Below are 17,537 nucleotides of genomic sequence, written 5' to 3'. Positions count from 1 at the left end.
AGGGCTGGAAGAGCAAACACACCACACGTTCACCGGGCTCTCTTAGTTGTTGGTCATGACTTGCGTCCCCGACTTGGCCTGCCGCTTGCTGCTTATTCCCATGGGGGAGGTGGGGTCCGAAGCGAAGCGGACCTCGGCTGGTATCCACTCCTCCTATTCAATCTCACGGGAAAGATTGGCTCCTCTGATAACGAACCGGCATTTGTCACTTTCCAGTCTCACAGAGTGACGAGCGGGAGGCTTTGCTGGTCGTGTCAAGTCATGCCATGCAGGGAATAAGTCTACGAATAGACGCAAGGCAAGACCTGTATGTCTCAGGCCCCGAGTCTGGGGACGGCACGATATCGGACAATGGAAGTGTCATATACTACTAATTCGGGATCACATAATCGGGTGGCCCTCAACAAGGTGTTGTTTCTCGGCCGGCCACCGAACGACCAAACAACACACCGGTTATCTTAGCCCAAAACGAAGCGAGCCTAGCTTCGCCGTTTTTATCCCCGGGGGGGAGAGGAAAAGAAGGAGGGAGGATCGCCCAGTCTCTTCCCACCAGACGAGACGCCTCCGATTGCGTGCCTTAATTACCCACACACGCATCCACCACACCCTTCGCCCCGGTGGATCGGATGCGGGCTGCCGCCCACCACCCCTTGAGCCTGACCACAACAACGTCGACGGACCGCCGCGTTGCCCAAATTTTTGTCTGTTTGTCGTTCTCGCCCTTCCGCCGCCTCTCGTTTCTCGCGGAGTCTCTTCAGAATTTTCCACCCTATGGTGACTCATTTCCAAGTCCCAAATAATCAAGTACGCCCTATGGTGTCATCCCGGACGACACACAACTGTGAGAGCTGTTGGTTTAAGTGTAAGATATTGCGACATTGAAAAAATCTTGTTCCGAGACTCGGTGTCGCGTCCGCCCTTCTTTCTACTCCCATCGCACCTGCGAGAGACTCTTTTTCACCCAATATTCGACGAGAGCACACGACCGCCTCAAATATCTTGGAATAAGCCAGTTCCGTTTTTCGGCGCAACCCCAACTCACCATGTCCGCCGTGCCGGATCCGGAAAAGGGGTCCCACGCGGCCGAGACCGCGACAACCACAAGCTCCGGCCAAGACTCACCGCACCTCCGCCCACTCAAGCCCGTTGACTCTCGGCACAGCCGCCGGAGCCGGGCCTTGTCCCACTCCTCCACCGACACCGACCCCCTCGAGCCCCTTTCTCAAGCCCTCACCCCGGACCTCGAGACCGAGGCCGAGCACGCTGCCCGGGAGCCCATCACCTACACGCGCACCGGCACCAGCATCGGCAGCACCGCGTCGCGCCCGCCTGATTTCGAGGTCACCTTCGAGCCCGGGGACCCGGAGAATCCCAAGAACTGGCCGTTGTGGTACCGTGGCTGGACCATCTTCGTCGTATCTTTCTCTACTTGGGTCATTGTCTTGTATAGCACTAGTTACACGGCTTCTATTCCCGGTCTCGTTAAGGAGTATGAGTCGTCCACCGTCATCGCGACGCTGGGCGTTACTACCTACCTCCTCGGTCTCGCTGCTGGTAGTCTTATCGTCGCCCCGATGAGTGAGCTCTACGGTCGCCAAGTTGTTTACATCGTTTGCTTCATCATCTCAGCCATTCTCATCATTCCATGCGGCTTGGCAAAGTCTTTGACGACACTTATCGTAGTCCGCTTCTTTGGGTAAGTCAATTAGCCTGCGTACTATAGCACACCATCTCACCTAACGTCGCAGTGCCCTCTTTGGCGCCGCTTTGATAGCAAACAGCCCCGGAACCGTCGTCGATATCGCCGATGAGGAGTACCGCGCCCTCGCCATGTCGTTCTACAGCATTGCCCCTCTCAACGGCCCTGTCACCGGTCCTCTGATCGGCGGCTTCGTCTACCAGTACCTCGGTTGGAGATGGACCAACTGGGTTGTTCTCATCATCGCCGGCTTTGCCATCTGTCTCATGTTCACCATCAAGGAGACCTACGCCCCGACTATCCTGCAGCGTAAGGCCGCCCGCCTTCGCAAGGAGACTGACGACCCGCGCTGGTGGTGCCGCTATGATGAGAAGGTTTCGAAGCTGCACCTCATCAAGATCAACCTCAGCCGTCCTTTCGTGCTAAGCTTCACGGAGCCCATCCTATGGTTCTTCAACATCTGGTAAGACTCCCTGCCCCAGCGTCTCAATTACTCCAATCGCTAAGTCAAGCTAGGATCTCCCTCATCTACGGCATCCTCTACCTCTGCTTCGTCGCCTACCCGATCGTCTTCTCCCAGCACCGCGGCTGGGGACCGGGAACCTCTGGCCTCGCCTTCCTCGGCATCGGTGTCGGCACCATCCTCGCCATTATCAGCGAGCCCATCTTCCGCCGCATCATCAACGCCCACCCCAAGGACCCCGTCACCGGCCGCGTTCCGCCCGAGGCCACCGCCCGCGTCATGACCATCGGCGCCATCCTCACCCCGATCGGCCAGCTCGTGTTCTCCTGGACCTGCCTCCCCGCCTCGATCCACTGGGCCGTCCCGATCGCGTTCGGCATACCCTTCGGCGCCGGCAACACCATCTCCTTCATCTACGGCTCTAACTACCTCGCTGGCGCCTACGGCATCTACGCGGCTAGCGCGCTCGCGGGTAACGCCGTCATGAGGTCGATGTTCGGCGGGACGCTGCCGCTCGCGGGGCCGAGCATGTACAGGGCGCTGACGCCGCAGTGGGCCGGCACGCTGTGCGGTCTGCTCGAGCTGGCGCTGATTCCCATCCCGATTATTTTCTGGAGGTACGGCGAGAGGATCAGGGCTAAGAGCCCCATCATCAAGCAGATGAGGGAGGACCAGGAGAAGAACGACAGCAAGCGCGCCAAGGCGCAGGCGAAGCTCGCGAGGAAGAGGGAGAGGGAGGCCGCCGCTGAGGCTGCGGCTGGAGAGAAGAATCCCGGTGTGTTGGAGAGCGATGAGCAGACTCAGGCCAGAGATTTTGAGCAAGAGACCGGCGCTGGCAAGTCTTGAGAGTGGGTCTCGGGAAAGAGGAGGAAACTGGAGCATATAGACGACGTCGTATCATGAGAGACGGGTTTCTTTTGAGCGTCACGGCATGATACGATGCAGCACGTTTCGCGTTTGGGTTGCACAAGCCCACGGGCTCACAACATACATAGACTTGGCGGGGGCCAGAAGTTGGATATAGCGCCCATCTAAAAGTAATACTATTATCGTATACTATTATCAAAGTCGTCCACCTGGATGCAGATGTATAGACAAATTGTTCAAGAAAGAGAGAGTCAATGCCGTTAATGACTTCCAAATCGGACGTTCACGCCCCTCGAACGAAGAACACGCCGTCTCAAGACCGTAAATGTCCAGGACCCGTCGCAAACACGACACACCCAGCAACCCTCGATCCCCCAACACCCCCAAAATCCTTACCTATCCCCCAGTCAGCATCCCTCACATTCACACACACACACGCACATCTCATTGCAAAACTCACACTTCTTCCAATTATCCACCAGGATCCTCACACACCAGTTCTCCCCGAACAGTGAGCTCTTCTTCCCCTTGCCCAGCGGGTCCAGCGTGTCCTGCGTCTTAATCTCCGCCGCCCGGGGACAATCGTCGACCCACCGCATCTCGAAGTGCTGCTCCGTCGACGCCCCGCGGCCGTCGCCTTTGATCAGCGCCCTGGGGCGCATCTGGGGCAGTTGTTTGGCCGCGCCGGCGCAGAAGCGCCAGGCGTCCATGTAGAGGTCCGTCTCGTTGACGGGGGCGGCGTGGGGGAAGGTCGTGGATGGGAAGCAGCTTTGCGGAGCCAGGAGGGTGGTGTCTTGTTCGGTGATTACGTCGAATAAGTGGTGGGGTAGGGTAAGGGCGGTGGTTAGGGGGAGGAGGAGGAGGAGATGGAGGAGGTGGGGGGTGAGGAGGGTCATGGTGGGAGGTTGTTGAGGCGTGGATGGGATGGGGATAGGGAGAGATGGAGTTGGTGAGAGGGATTTGGTGATCTTTTGTAGGCTTGAGAGTTGCGCTTGTTGAGCTTCAATTGCGGCCGATGTGGTGGACGCAGGGAAACTTGAAGAAGCCATGTTCATGATACGGCCCTGCAGAGAACAATCAGAAGTCCTTGATGCTGGTGGAACATCGTTGAGCATACATGTAGGTTTGTCCGAGTTCGTGTGATGATTGTCCAACCAGGGCAGACCAACACGGCGGACGAGGTTTGAGCAAACACGCACAAGCAGTAGTTATCGGTTACATATCTGGTCCAAACAAGTCAGGTAGGCATGGCGTGCGTGGGAGGATGAGGTGGTTAGGGAGGAAGACCTCGAGCACTTTCGTCCCGAGCTTCCTGATTCCCCTCTCAATGATAGGGTGTGTGAAGTTCTGGTTTGGATATTTAATCGATTTAGAATGACGAGGGGTTTCATTTTTTCCTCTGTTCAGTACAACAAAGCAGTCCCTTGCTTATTAGTTCGTTCAACACAGCAGTCAGCGAGCGACATGTATTTGAATTCAACCGATATAGAAAAGAAACAAATACATCACATAAACCGTGATGGGATGTTTGGGAAAGGAATTGGAAATGGCATTTTTGTAACTTGCCGCTTGATTTCGTCGAGTTACTCAGGTTGGAAGCTCTCGTCATGTCATGCTGCTTCACTTGAGCCCAAAAGCAACTTGCGGTACTAGACATAGAGGCATGAACTAATGACATTATATCCGACTGGTATTAGACTGACTCGAAGAGACTGCTGGGAACCTTGAGTTTATAAGACCATTGGCGTGTATGTGTTTGAAGAGATGGTGCGACGAAGAGCCAGGTGGGAATAGGCTAGTAACATCTAATGAATTGACGGGCAGTGAAAACGCGTTGGGGAGTAGATAAAAAGACTCTTGAGATTTCCCTACTTCTTCTCGGAACAATTCAATTGAATCCATGTGGTTCTGGATCTAGCTCGGGATCTCAAGCTCAAGACAACGTCCGTACATATGACTTTGCAGACGTGCTGGGGAAACGGCCAGCAGCAAATATGCATCTCGCCTGATGATTCCAATGTTGGTGTAGGTGCTTGAAAAGCATTTCTGTTGTTACTGTTATTATTGATTCTGTCGTTGTCGCCGTCGTCGGTGTGTTCTTTCCAGGAACTCGACCGTGAGACCGAGATTACTGTACTAAGCTGAGCTGATGGTCTGTGGATGGTACACTACAATACAGAAACCATTACTGAAAAGACTTTGAAGACAGTAATCTACTAAACAGAATGTCTCAGTAACTGTAGAAACGCTTGCGATTCAACGTAGTCTTCTTATCTCCTCTTTTCGTATTTACTTGCTCACAGCAGGTTTGTGTTTTGATGGGAGAATACCATGACTTCAAAGTTCGAGGTACGAGATTATCAACTTCCCGACAAGCTACCAATCAATATTGGACTCAGCCACATACAAGCCGATCATCCGGGGAACACTATGAAATGCCGTCTCCCGGAGAAACCTGGTGTTGCCGGAGGAATCAAATATTCTATGTCGGTCCGGGTAACTGCGTGCAAGGCGCTAGACCCGAGGCAGATCGGCACCTCCACGAACCCACGACCGGCGCTGACATTTGACTATCTCCGGTTAGTTGCCGCCGCTATGTTGCCGCTTCGTCTCGGCATCCCGGCAGGCTGGACTCATGGTGCAACAGCCGTCAGGCGAAATCGTGGCGAAGACCGACCAGTGCATTAGTTCCCGTCTCTAGCACGCTTTCTTTTTCTTCTGTGGCCACGACTAGAGGCTTCCAATTACGCGTCGTCATTTCCAAAGCTCACGTTGTGGTTGGGCGAACATCGGCGCTACAGGTAAGCCCGGAGGTCCGAGGCTCTGGAGCACGTCCGACGACACACGTCAGCAGTTGAAGGAGGTGAGTGACTGAGAGGTTTCGAGCACGATGTTACTTTGCCGTACAACCGCACCATAAATCCGAATGAGCGGTATTTGATCTCATGGGATGAATGCACTGTTCAGATTACACTGAATGGACGAGACGGATGACAAAGTCGTCTAATTAAAACCACGAGAGCATGGTCACGATGCGGCAATGCGACTTGACGACTTCGGACCAACATGACTCGAAGTTGGTTTATGATAGTCATCAGGACGTTACAGTTGAATCCTTTCAAAGTCGGTTGTGCCGTTCCAAAGTATGAACATGGTTATCTCCACAGTTAGGATTGGCAGTTGCCTAGAGCTGACCAGCCTCAAAGCTTCTTTCGACTTTGACCACCCTAAGCCAACACCAAAATAGCTTGCTCTTCTATCTCTCATTTGGAGGCCACCAGGAGGCTTGGGAGCTTGCAGACATCTATCTGGTGGCGCTGAGTCCATAGGGATGATTTGAGATGACAGGCTACGAACCAACGTCTGAACCCCTGCGTGGCGCTATGAACCGCTCGGCGATCTATGCATCCGTTGCAGAACCACAATTCATTAGGAACGGCTGGATTTGAGAGAGTTCGAGGCGACTTCCTTCCACAATCAGTACGTAGAGCAGCAGGGGTGCTGCATTGGGGTTTGAGGTTGAGGCTCGGGAGGCCTTTCGGATAGAAGTTGCTGACAACGTCATGCAGGATGCTATTCGGGGTCAAGGACTCAAGCACTGTCCGATAATAACCTGACACATGCGCTAATATCGGCACGTTCGACTGGTTTCTCTGCCAGAATCTCGCTCTGCAGGTGGTGGCTGCCGGGCTCTCGGACGGAGTACTCATGGCCGTGCTACATGATGTCTTACAGACCACGTCTAGTACTCCCTTCTTCGGGGCCGAGCTGGAGGTGGCGGGTGGTGATGGCCGCAGCATATCAAACGTTTGCCTTGATCACTGACAATATGGAAAGAGGTATAATTAGCTGAGACCCTGACCTCAACAAGATATTCTTCTCCAAGCCAGCAACAACCGGTCATTCGCTAGAACCAAGCCCTTTACTTTCGTTTCAGAGTCTTTTCATTTTCATTACATCGTTTTTCGCCATGCGTTACTCCAACATGATCGTCGCCGCCTTCGCGGCTGGCTCCTCCGCCTACCCCGGCTGGTCCAACAACGGCTTCATGGACAGCCTCTACGCCCGTGCTGGTGCCATCAGTGATGAGCCACTCGGTGATCTCGCCAGCCTTGGCGACTCATCTCTCTCCCCCACCGGAAAGACTCTCAAGAACATCTTGACCACGTCCGCATCCGCCATCTCTACCGACAAGTACAACGGCAACGTCCCTGCGCTCGGCAGCAAGGAGTGCGCTGCGGACAAGTGCTGCGTCTGGAAGCACGTCGGCGACGAGATGGCCACCATGTTCCGTGACGGCAGCGGCTGCACTCCTCCTGCCCGCGCCGCCGTTCGCCTCGGTTTCCACGACGCTTCCGGCTGGAGTAAGGCCACTGGACCCCTCGGAGGTGCCGATGGCTCCATCGTCCTCGCCCCCGAGGAAATCAAGCGGGCCCTCAACGACGGTCTGCAGGACGCTGTCACGCAAACCCAGACCTGGTTCAACAAGTACAAGCAGTTCGGTGTGGGCATGGCGGATTTGATCCAGTTCGCCGCCAACACCGGCACCGTCATGTGCCCCATGGGACCCAGAATCACGACCTTGATCGGTCGCAAGGACTCTTCCAAGGCTTGCCCTGACGGTCTCCTCCCGGACGTCAACGATCCCGTCGACAAGCTCATTGGCTTGTTTGCCAACAAGACCATTTCCGCCCCCGGCCTCGCTGCTCTCGTCGGAGCTCACACTGCCTCCACGCAGAAGACCGTCGACCGTGCCCGTGCTGGCGCTCCCCAAGACACCACTCCGGGTGTCTGGGATACTCTCTTCTACTCTCAGACTCTGGCCGGCGCCCCTTCTCAAGTGTTCACTTTCAACAGCGACAAGGTTCTGTCCAAGGATTCCCGAAGCGGCCCGGCTTTCCAGGCCTTTGCTAACAACCAGCCCGTCTGGAATGGGGTATGTCGCCTCATTCTCTCAAACTAAGCACAAAATACTGACAGAGATTAGGCCTTCGCCAGGGAGTACCTGCGCCTCAGTCTTCTGGGTGTGGACAACATCAACGACCTCACTGACTGCACCAAGTCTCTTCCGGTCCCTAACTAAGGGAGGGAAGCTGCTTGGTCTATGACGACACGATCAACTGCATGCGAAGCGATAGATATACGGAGTTCTTATTTAATGTAGAATTGTTTTGGATAGTCTCTTAATCATGTAAACTTTGATGGTTCAATAAACAACATTATTTGGAGATGTGGACTGTGACAGTGCGACATGCATTGTGAAGTATCATTGATGATGATTAAAATTCGAGAAGCTTTATAACCGTGATGTTTTCATCATTTATGAGTGCTTACTCCGGGCTGCTTGATGATTTTTGCCGTAGACCGGACCCGACTCTTACGGCCGACAACAGCTACCACAGCCACTGATTCTTATCTCCGACCTGGACCGGACTCGGTCCGAAGATGGGGCTGCACGTCCGGGGTCCACCCACCGGAGGCTTTAGAGTAGACCGGGGATCGGTGTCACCAGCCACATAGCTTTCTACTTGAAAAACATATATAGCCCAGGTGGCTCGCCAGTGACTTAGTTCTTAGGCCAAGCCTTAACACCAGCCTGGATAGCCTTGAGTAGGCTGAAGTCATAAGAATCTTCGCCCAAGCTCCATGCAGCAACGCCTCCAATGCCACGAGCCTTTACAATGTCGTTGAACTTGCGAGTCACAAGGGCAGGTGTCTCCCAAGTCCAGAAGAAAGGTCCGGAGGGGTCCCAGTACCACTGCCCGCCATTAACTTCATCAGTCTTGCCATTGGCGAGTGCGGTCTTGAAAGACTTGAGGGTCGAAGTGCCGTTGCAGACACCGTAGTCAGACTGGCAGCCGTTGCCACAGTGAGCAGCAGTAACACCACTGTAGTCGCTTTAGTTACCACCACCAAGTATTGTTGAGACTCATAAACTCACCAGAAACCATACTGGCTGCAGCAGTTGCCAGTAGGGCACTTGAAGAAAGTACCAGCACCACAAGAGTCATCGGTAGATGTAGTCAGGTTGGTGGGGGCTTCTTGAAAGTTGGCCGTCTCGAAGGTAACGGTTCCGGAGTTCCCGGTGTCGCTTCCGTCGGCGGCCTCGAGAAGCACAGTCGGACAACCGATAGGCGAAGTGCAGTTATAGCCCGCGGCAGTCGTGAACCATTTGGCGTAGAGAGCAAAGCCGAGGTTGACCTTAGCCGGTTCAACGCCAAGGGAAATGTAAGTGTCGATCGAATCCAAAGAACCCTTGATATCGGTGTGATGGCGAGTGGTGTTGTCGCGACGGTTCATCAGATCGTATGACATGACCTAGCAAAACATTATGAGACATACTCTTCACTGTTACTAACTGGAACTCACCGTGAAGTGGTCAACGGCCGCATTGATCTTGGGAACCTGTTTTTTGGTGAAGGCGATCATGTCGCGCTTAAGACCTGGCGCCGTGACGGAGAGTTCCATCTTGTGATGCTTCAACTGCGTCTTGAGGGCAGACAGGAGCAGGGGGAAAGTGTTGATCTCGGAGGTCTTGTTCGCGTTAGGCTTTTGCTTATAGTCGGCGCCGTTGCCACCAGGGTACTCCCAATCAACGTCTGGATCGCGCAAGTTAACTTCCGTCTGCATTCTCACAAGCCTTCGAAGAGCAATGACACGTACCAACACAATCATATCCGAGCTTGACCGCAGACGCAGCGACGTTCTTGGCGAAGTTGTGACGGCTAGCGTTGTTGGCAGCACCGAGACTGAATCCATCGGTATCTCCCCATCCTCCGATAGCCATGCAGACCTTGGTTCCGTTGTCGAAGAGAGGCCTAATCTCCTCCAAGGACTTGAACGGGGTGTAGTTGCCGGCCGGTTCCGAAGCAAACAGAGACGAGTTCGCGAATGCGGTAATGACATGGGTGATTCCGGAGGTAATCGACTTGTCGGGTGTACCGCTGGTATGGTATCTGAAATCCGGATCATCAGAATGTTGGTGTCTATTTTGTATGACCCCTGGTAGTTCTTACTGATCATAATACATGACATATCGAGGAGATGTTGGCTTAGCACAGGCAGCGTCGGCCGATAAGGCGGCCAAAATGGCGACGCCGAAAGATCGGAAAAGCATTGTAAGAATAAGATTAAGTATCGAAAGAATGTGGTAGCTCAAACAAAGAATGAGACGGTCTGATAAACCAAGTGAACTCGCATTAAGACGTGGAGAGATGGAACCAAGTTCTCGGGAAGGCAGCGGGAAGATCGCATCTTCAAATATGACATTCTGAACCCCTTAGCGGAGCGCACATTGCCTTCAAACAGCTACAAAAAAGCGTTCAACGGTGGAGCCCCTTGCCCACAACACGGCTGCTTGATGATGGTATGAAGTTGAGTCTCCTGTCAGCCCATCGCAATCATCGAGGATGTCAAGCAGATTGGATGGGAAGCCAGCAGGTGGATCGTTGGGGGCGGACACGCGGCAATTCGGCACATGGAGATGTCAAATGGACGGCGAAGGCGACGATCATGTCAGAGCTCAGGCGCAGCTACTTTGTGGGGATTTCAATATAGAAGAAAGTATAAAATGCTGATTTCCCTCGAGTCGGAAATTGCGGCTGCTCGGTTTCTTGCGAAGTTGACTGACTCGCTGGGATGAACCTTTCCCGAACGACGTCGTATGAATCATGCAAGGGGACGATTACGCACCGCAGCCAAGATGATTTTCCAAACAAAAAAAGCTTGACTCCAAAGCACAAACCTCCCGGCGTTTCCGTCATAAAACCCCCATATGTCCGGGCCGGCCACGGGCGAACGCCCCACTACCACGGAGCCGACGGCCTTGCGTCCTGAGCGACCCGTTCTCGAGCAAGACCAACGCTGCTCATCTTGTTGGCTTTGCAACTCCGCACTTTTGTCATGACAGATCGTTCTTGGAACGATAGACTTCCACGCAAGAGATCGTACTCTCAGGGCACTTGATTCCGTTGTCAGCTTAGGACGAGTTTCTTCTCCCAGTGATTCGAGTCTGGTGATCGAAAGCTTCCGCACGAGGCTTGAGTAACCCACTACTTCAGGCCAAATGTTGAATATTCATACTTCATACCTGATCGCCATTCATTTCACGACATGTTATGCTGGCGATGTTACAGAGCTGTGTTGCCGTTCTCCGGAAGCTCCGAATTAGTGGGTCTGGAGGCGGAATGGCACGGAAGCCAACATGCGCGACTACGGCCACGTGTGGAAAAATGCCCACTCTTACTGAGCCACTACCGGACAGCAATCCAGTCGTTCATTCCACTGTCGTTCTTGTTATTTCGCGGCGCGTTCAAAATCCTCTATGGGATCTCTCAATCGTTGAAACTGTTGAGTTGGCAATATGAATAAACAAATCATTCGCAGGCCATATTTCATTTTCATAATTTCCAATTTCCGAAGTCCCCAACCGTTTGAACATAGGAAAACATCTTGTCGTGTCTTGAGGAAATTGAAGAAATTTGACTTCTTTGTCCCATCCATGTCTCCTCGATGAGGGACCATTCGCTTTTCAAGTAAATGTGCTCATTTCTCGAATGAATACGACGTCGATAAGACCCGATAAGGCCCGCCGCAGTCGAGAAGGCTGGTGATGTTCCGCTCCAACTTTGAAAACAACCTACCTCGGAATGATTCTGGACTTTTCAGCCAAAAGCCTCATAAACACTTCATATCTAGGTCCTGCGAAGAGTCACCGTTTGCATCCTTCAAGAGTCATGTGCTATCGACCACCTTGCCCAGGACCAGTCATACCAAATCACTGCCACATTTTCAGCTACTGCTACAGTTCAAGTCGCTTCATATGTATGTATCTCGAATCATGACAAGCCATTGATTGTTAATAGTTAAACCCAGAAATGGCACATGATCCCTCACTGCCTCGGCAATCCTAACTACATGCCCTTTCCCTTTTCCATCTATCCGTTGGGCTTCTCACATTGTCTGGGGGCCGGGGCAAGGGAAAGCTCTACCTCCGCGGGCAACCCCGGAACCTATTGGGTCCTTGCCACCGACAAGAAAGTCAAAAGTATGCTGGCAAGTGCCTTCGATCCTACAAATCGCTTGCTAATATGATGATGCAAGCGGATTTATGCCCACGCAATGGGTTTGTCGTATTAGGATGCAGCTTTGAATGATACGCAGCTTCGAATGATCGAGTTATGACTCTAGGAGCAGTATGATACAAACACTCCCGAGCGAAGTCTAGGGTTGATTTAGGTCAGTTTGTGGTAATCCGGCCACAATGGTTCTTCTGGGTAGCTCAAAGAAGTCCTGCCGATTGTAACTTTCCAAGGAATTCGCTCCTTGGATATGGACTGCAGCTTGCAGTGCATGGACATAGAATAGCAGACATGAACGGTTGGTTATGATCACCGGCGTATCCCTTGCCTTTATGTAAGATGGACGATGAACATGCCGTCCTGCTCCTAGGTTGTAAGGTTGGTACTTGGTCTCTACCCTCTTATCATGATGCCTGCTCGGTTAATGTCTCTCACATGCCAGGAGGTGTGTAACGGGTTGGCGGTAAGACTACTAAAGACTTTGAAATCTCTTACAGATTTGGTATCAGTGAACTACAATCACATGAATAGAGGTGCTGAACAGATGCAAGACTTCCTTCTTAGGCTATAAGATTTTGACTAGTTATGATACAGCTCACGTTCAACGCACGTTGATTTCAGATAACATAAGGCAACGTTCCACTTCTTATCTTGAGGAAACAGCCTAGCATGCCCCATGCCTGAGCAATACGATTCAGATAGAAAACGCAACTTTCGCGGACCCAGAGAATCCTCTACCGACCGATAACATGAGATCTAAGATCACGAAAGTTTCGTGACGAAATCATCAACGATTATGGGGTATTCATCTTGTGAGTCAGCCGCACTCTTACATTGGGGAACTTGCACTTGTCGTAGGCAAACCTTGCGGTACAAGGTGTGCTTCGTGGGCAGTCCCGATCCAAGCCGGTGTGTCGTGTCATGTACACATCAACAAAGCTTTAGTTCAACTCGGGTATCTCGGCACTTCCCGTCTCGAATTCGTGTAGCTTCATGGCTGGTGTCATGTATCCATCGAACACTGAAACTAATGGCTGATGAACTTCTTACTAAGAGGTTCTAGAAAATCGACGAACGATTGACCGAAAGCTACTCGGCAAGCGGAGATAGCGGCTGAGATCCGTCGGGATGGCGACAGAACTCGGCGCCGATCCTAAAAGCCAGATGATAGAACCAGATGATGGCTGCGCATCTTGCCAATCGAATGTGAAGATCAAGGACTTGACTTCACCTAGAAAGTTCTAGATCTCAAACGGTGTGCATCACGGACTCCCAAGGAGTAAAGTATAATCCAGATGAGAGACGCACACGTGGCTGGGCCTTCACGGACAAAGTTTCCCGCGTGAGTCGCACGTGGAAAACGTCGAATATCGACCTGAGATATGGCACAGGCCAACGGCCTCCGTTCTGGCATTTCTTTGCCACACCTTACCCCAATAACCTAGTTGGAGTGGTTGCGTTCGTATTCTTACAGCTCGACGAGAAGACGATGTTCTTGTTTCGGAATCTTCCATGGTATTCATGACGAATACTACAGAACATCCAAATTTTCTGTGAGTGTTGAAGTATTTCTCACCTAATGCAATATTCTATGCAATACAATGCAGCCACCAACCCTTATTGTTCTGGCTCACCATACCCAACGAAGTATTTCTCACCCGAGACATAGTCAACTCCCTGGTCCCAACCTATCAAGCCAGAACTGAATCTGACTGATACAAGCACGCGGGAAACGGCGGCAAGAGCTGCCAATTTTGGAGCTTGCTCTTGCGTGTATGGAAGGGAGAGGATCCCGCACTTGTTTTCTTTCGCCCGCAATTGTTTTCCTCCGGTAACTGATTCGCGTCTATTCGTGCAGGAGTTTAATATGGCGTCTAAAGTTTCGGGATCCGCGCGTCATGTTGTATGCATCCTAAAGGTAGAGAAAACAGGGACTCACCATCGAGTAAAGAGTCCTTGAGTAAAGAAACAATTCGGAAAAACGATCCATTGGCATCTGAGATTCTTGCACACGTGGGTAGCTGAAATCGCACAGATACCAAGTTGGTCAGGTCTGGCTTGTCGGCCAAAACAGAAATATTAATAATCTCTCTCCAAGATAGTAAGTTTTTGTATTTCAACCTTGTGAGTTTTTCCGCAGAGTATCCTCCCCTCCTAGTACGAACCCGTCGTAAAATTCTCCATGAATTGAAGGAAAGTGACCTACAGGTGGGCTGGTAACCCGAGTGACACTCATATCCCAATTAACAGATCAGACCAGATCAAAATAGCCTTAGATCTAGATTAACGATCAACGAAGATAGGACGTATGCAGTCCAAAGAATCTTGTAATTTTAAGGTCTGGTATTCTGAAGCCACGACACTGACATTGCGGAAACTATTCGACTCCTCGATGTGCTCTTCTAATCTCAGGACTTTCCTGCCACCACTGTTATCGACTTCGTCAATGCCCACGTTGTTGAATGTCCTGGTTCTCCCTCTCTAAGCGTCGAAATATACTTTCCGTCCTCCCCACCCTTAATGGCTATGCATCGGTTCCCCGTGCCAGAGTACTGAGTCATTGGTGGGATAGACGAGCAAATTCCTCGGGGAAATGATAACAAAAACGGAACTGTGAGCCGTCGACGGAAAAGACTGAGTTTCCAACTTCTTCGTTCAATCAAACTCTACGGTCTCATCTTCGCGAATCGGCTATGGCGGTGTGTTCAATCTCTGACCAGTCGTGACACATTCACAAAGAGAACGTCGCTTTTCTGAAGGTATTGATCGACTCAGGTATCTTTCCTGTTGTAGGTGAAGTGTTCCCGGCAAATTCTGTTTACTCTGACCACGTAAAACGTCTGCCAACCCGCTGAAAATGGCTCATTGCTCCAGATCAATGCAGCTCATATTTCGGGACTCAATGCCAGATTGAAAGGGGCTGGGTATGATTCGAACGGTATCATGCAAAAATAGTCCTCTGTTTTGATTTGAGGCCCTTCTAAGCCGGAGTTGCAGCTCTCCCTCGGACCTGGCGAAGGCGGTCTACCATCGAAGTTCCGAGTAATGAGATCTGAGAGTGGATGCGTTCGAGCAAGATACCCTGGGGTAATCTTCCGGCAATGGAGAGGATTGACCTCAGAACCCATAGAAATGACCCCATCGTCAGTTAACGGGAGACGGAAAGCTCGGTCTCCCGTCGTGGCACTTTGTGGAACCAGATGCTCCCGCAACAATGCGATATTTCGACCCGCACCGAACACCACCAAACGAACCGAGGGTCAAGCATGGTGTTTTGTCGCTTTCGTGTGGCCGGAATCCAGTCCGAAGAGGGGGACAACTGCCATGTAACACCGGAATTCCACCACATGACATGACTTGTTCGTCTTAACGTTTCCGGTTGTGATTTTACACTCCTGCATCTCGGGCGTTGCCCGAATAAGAGTTTTACGCGAGACGACCATCAGCTTTCTGGTGAATTTATGCAATTCTATTTTCTCTTGTTGAAGAACACTTGTTATGAAGCTTATTTGCCGCCGGTAGCGATAACGGATCAATGGTTACGTACTTAGAAACCAACTTCGAAACTTGGCGGACTTGGAACCCCCTAGAAAAAGTTGTCTGGTGTGAGATTCGTCCCATCTTGATCAAGATCTGTCCTGGATCTTAGCGGTCTTGATGGCTAGTGGAATGTGAGCATATGCTCTTTTACCGTCTTAGCAAATTCTACAAAGATGCACTTGATGTCAAGACCAAAAGACCAACTACGTGTCCTATCGTTACTGCAAACGGAGAGGAAACCAAACAAGTATTAAGTGCAGCGTATCCCACCTCCTGCATATGGAGACACTGGATGTGGAGACCTGATGTGGTTACGCTCACCAGAAATGTGGTAGGGATACCCGGCTTCATGCCGCGTCCGTGTCCGGGCCGTCCGGCGAGCGGCGGGAATACTGACCGCGGGCGGTGAAGAGTCTCGAATCACTCAATAAATGTGGCCCAGCGGCAGCATTGTTACACTTCACGTGCCGTTGCCGTGTCGATGTTTTGATGTAAGACGAATAATGCGGTTCTTGGAACTCGTTGCAAATGTCTCGATCCACATAGTCAAAGTTCGATGTTGAACTGCGACTTGGCCAAAACATCCAGTGATTCTCGGAAACCTTCGAAACCGGCAAAGTGACTAAGCAGGCTGGCTTTGGTTTTCCTGCAGTTGACACGAATCATGGAGGTGCGATACTGAGAAGACATACAGACTCAACGGAAGAGCGAATAATAGCGCGATCTGAAACTGCCGTGCCGTCTAAAGCTATGCCTGTCATCTCAACGATGAATCCGATGGGGAGGGCACAGATTTGTCGCATTCTAGAAAAAGTGTCCGGCTCCTTTTTAGAGTTTGCTAGCATAACCCCTGCTTGAAACCATAGCCCTCCAAGCGAGCATTGGGGTTTTCTCCAAAGCCCTCGCAACCTCCAAAATGAATAAGAATATCAACTTGAATCAAGTTGCTTCCACCTGCCTTGAAAAGAATGGATTCGCTGAACTACTGCAAGGAGGAATCGCAGATAGTGAAGTGTCGAGAAGTACGCCGGTTTTGAGTTGACTGTCTTCCTAGTATAGCTCCGGACTCGGCGGAGATTAGACGGTAATGTATGAAATAAAGAGTCCGAAGAACGCGCGCAGGAGAAAGTGCAGCTTTTGAAAAAGGGGCAACTTAACATCGAGTTCGCCATGGTGGATCGTGAATCGTTCTCTTGTCGCGGCTCGCATACCTACTGCAGCCCCCACGAGACATGACTCGGTTGTTCTCCGGGGAAGTAGTCCGGACAGCGGCAACATCTCCTCAGGAACCCAGGTCTATGCTCAAACACGCATCCTCGTCGACCGAGATCTCGAAAATGACTCGCTGGGATTATCCAGACCCGTTGCGCCGTTACCTCAGTTAGTAGACCGGCCCCTTGGTAACGACGGCTAAACCTGGTACGGTACGGGCAGGGTGAACGTGTTGAATAGTCTAATATACTTTCGTATACTGGAGTCCATCGCTTTAGCCGCGATGAGGTATCGAAGTCTAAATTATAGGTGCCCCCCTTTTGGTAACCACATCAGCTTCGCCGCAGACCTCCAGTCAAGACCAGTACACCGGAACGAGGGATCAGGGTATCTACATGCTGCATGTAGCTGACATGGCGCATTTGCCAGCTGCTGCCGTGGCGCCGTCAAGCCAAGACCAATTACTTCTAGGATTGGCAGTCCGGTGCACAAACAGCTTTGGGCGCTTGTTGTTCTTGCTTCTCGACTACTCAAGAGTCCCTTGAGTCGTTCATACAACCTTCCGTGAACTTCGAGATTAAGAGAACTATCTATGTTATCGCCGGGTTTGGTTCTTCACTCGAAGGAACCCGGAGTAATCGAGTATCTGTGAAGAAATTAGCATCTTCGGATCCAG

At 51.6% G+C, this 17,537-nt stretch overlaps 4 protein-coding genes across 4 annotated transcripts; 2 read left to right on the top strand and 2 right to left on the bottom strand.

Moving 5' to 3' along the window:
- Nucleotides 1-1,043: 1,043 nt before the first annotated feature.
- On the top strand, nt 1,044-3,008 carry CkaCkLH20_08926 (major facilitator superfamily transporter; the record flags this gene model as incomplete). The annotated part of the gene is made up of 3 exons (XM_038891641.1): nt 1,044-1,696; nt 1,749-2,162; nt 2,216-3,008. The coding sequence occupies 3 exons, from the start codon at nt 1,044-1,046 to the stop codon at nt 3,006-3,008; spliced, it is 1,860 nt and encodes a 619-aa protein (XP_038742928.1).
- A 334-nt stretch (nt 3,009-3,342) lies between these two features.
- Nucleotides 3,343-3,925, bottom strand: CkaCkLH20_08925 (uncharacterized protein; the record flags this gene model as incomplete). Its single annotated transcript, XM_038891640.1, has 2 exons — nt 3,343-3,425; nt 3,490-3,925. 2 exons carry the CDS (start codon nt 3,923-3,925, stop codon nt 3,343-3,345), a joined length of 519 nt encoding a protein of 172 aa, XP_038742927.1.
- A 3,074-nt stretch (nt 3,926-6,999) lies between these two features.
- CkaCkLH20_08924 (uncharacterized protein) lies at nt 7,000-8,112 on the top strand (the record flags this gene model as incomplete). The annotated part of the gene is made up of 2 exons (XM_038891639.1): nt 7,000-7,965; nt 8,017-8,112. The coding sequence occupies 2 exons, from the start codon at nt 7,000-7,002 to the stop codon at nt 8,110-8,112; spliced, it is 1,062 nt and encodes a 353-aa protein (XP_038742926.1).
- Nucleotides 8,113-8,595: 483 nt separating this feature from the next.
- Nucleotides 8,596-10,146, bottom strand: CkaCkLH20_08923 (glycosyl hydrolase family 18; the record flags this gene model as incomplete). The annotated part of the gene is made up of 5 exons (XM_038891638.1): nt 8,596-8,917; nt 8,971-9,347; nt 9,399-9,628; nt 9,693-9,985; nt 10,046-10,146. The coding sequence occupies 5 exons, from the start codon at nt 10,144-10,146 to the stop codon at nt 8,596-8,598; spliced, it is 1,323 nt and encodes a 440-aa protein (XP_038742925.1).
- Between the last annotated feature and the right edge of the window lie 7,391 nt (nt 10,147-17,537).

This window comes from Colletotrichum karsti (genome assembly GCF_011947395.1).
Source record: "Colletotrichum karsti strain CkLH20 chromosome Unknown Scaffold31, whole genome shotgun sequence".
In the NCBI taxonomy this organism is placed as follows: Eukaryota; Fungi; Ascomycota; class Sordariomycetes; order Glomerellales; family Glomerellaceae; genus Colletotrichum; species Colletotrichum karsti.
The sequence above is the reverse complement of the archived record's forward strand: the minus strand, read 5'-3'. Positions and strand labels throughout refer to the sequence as shown.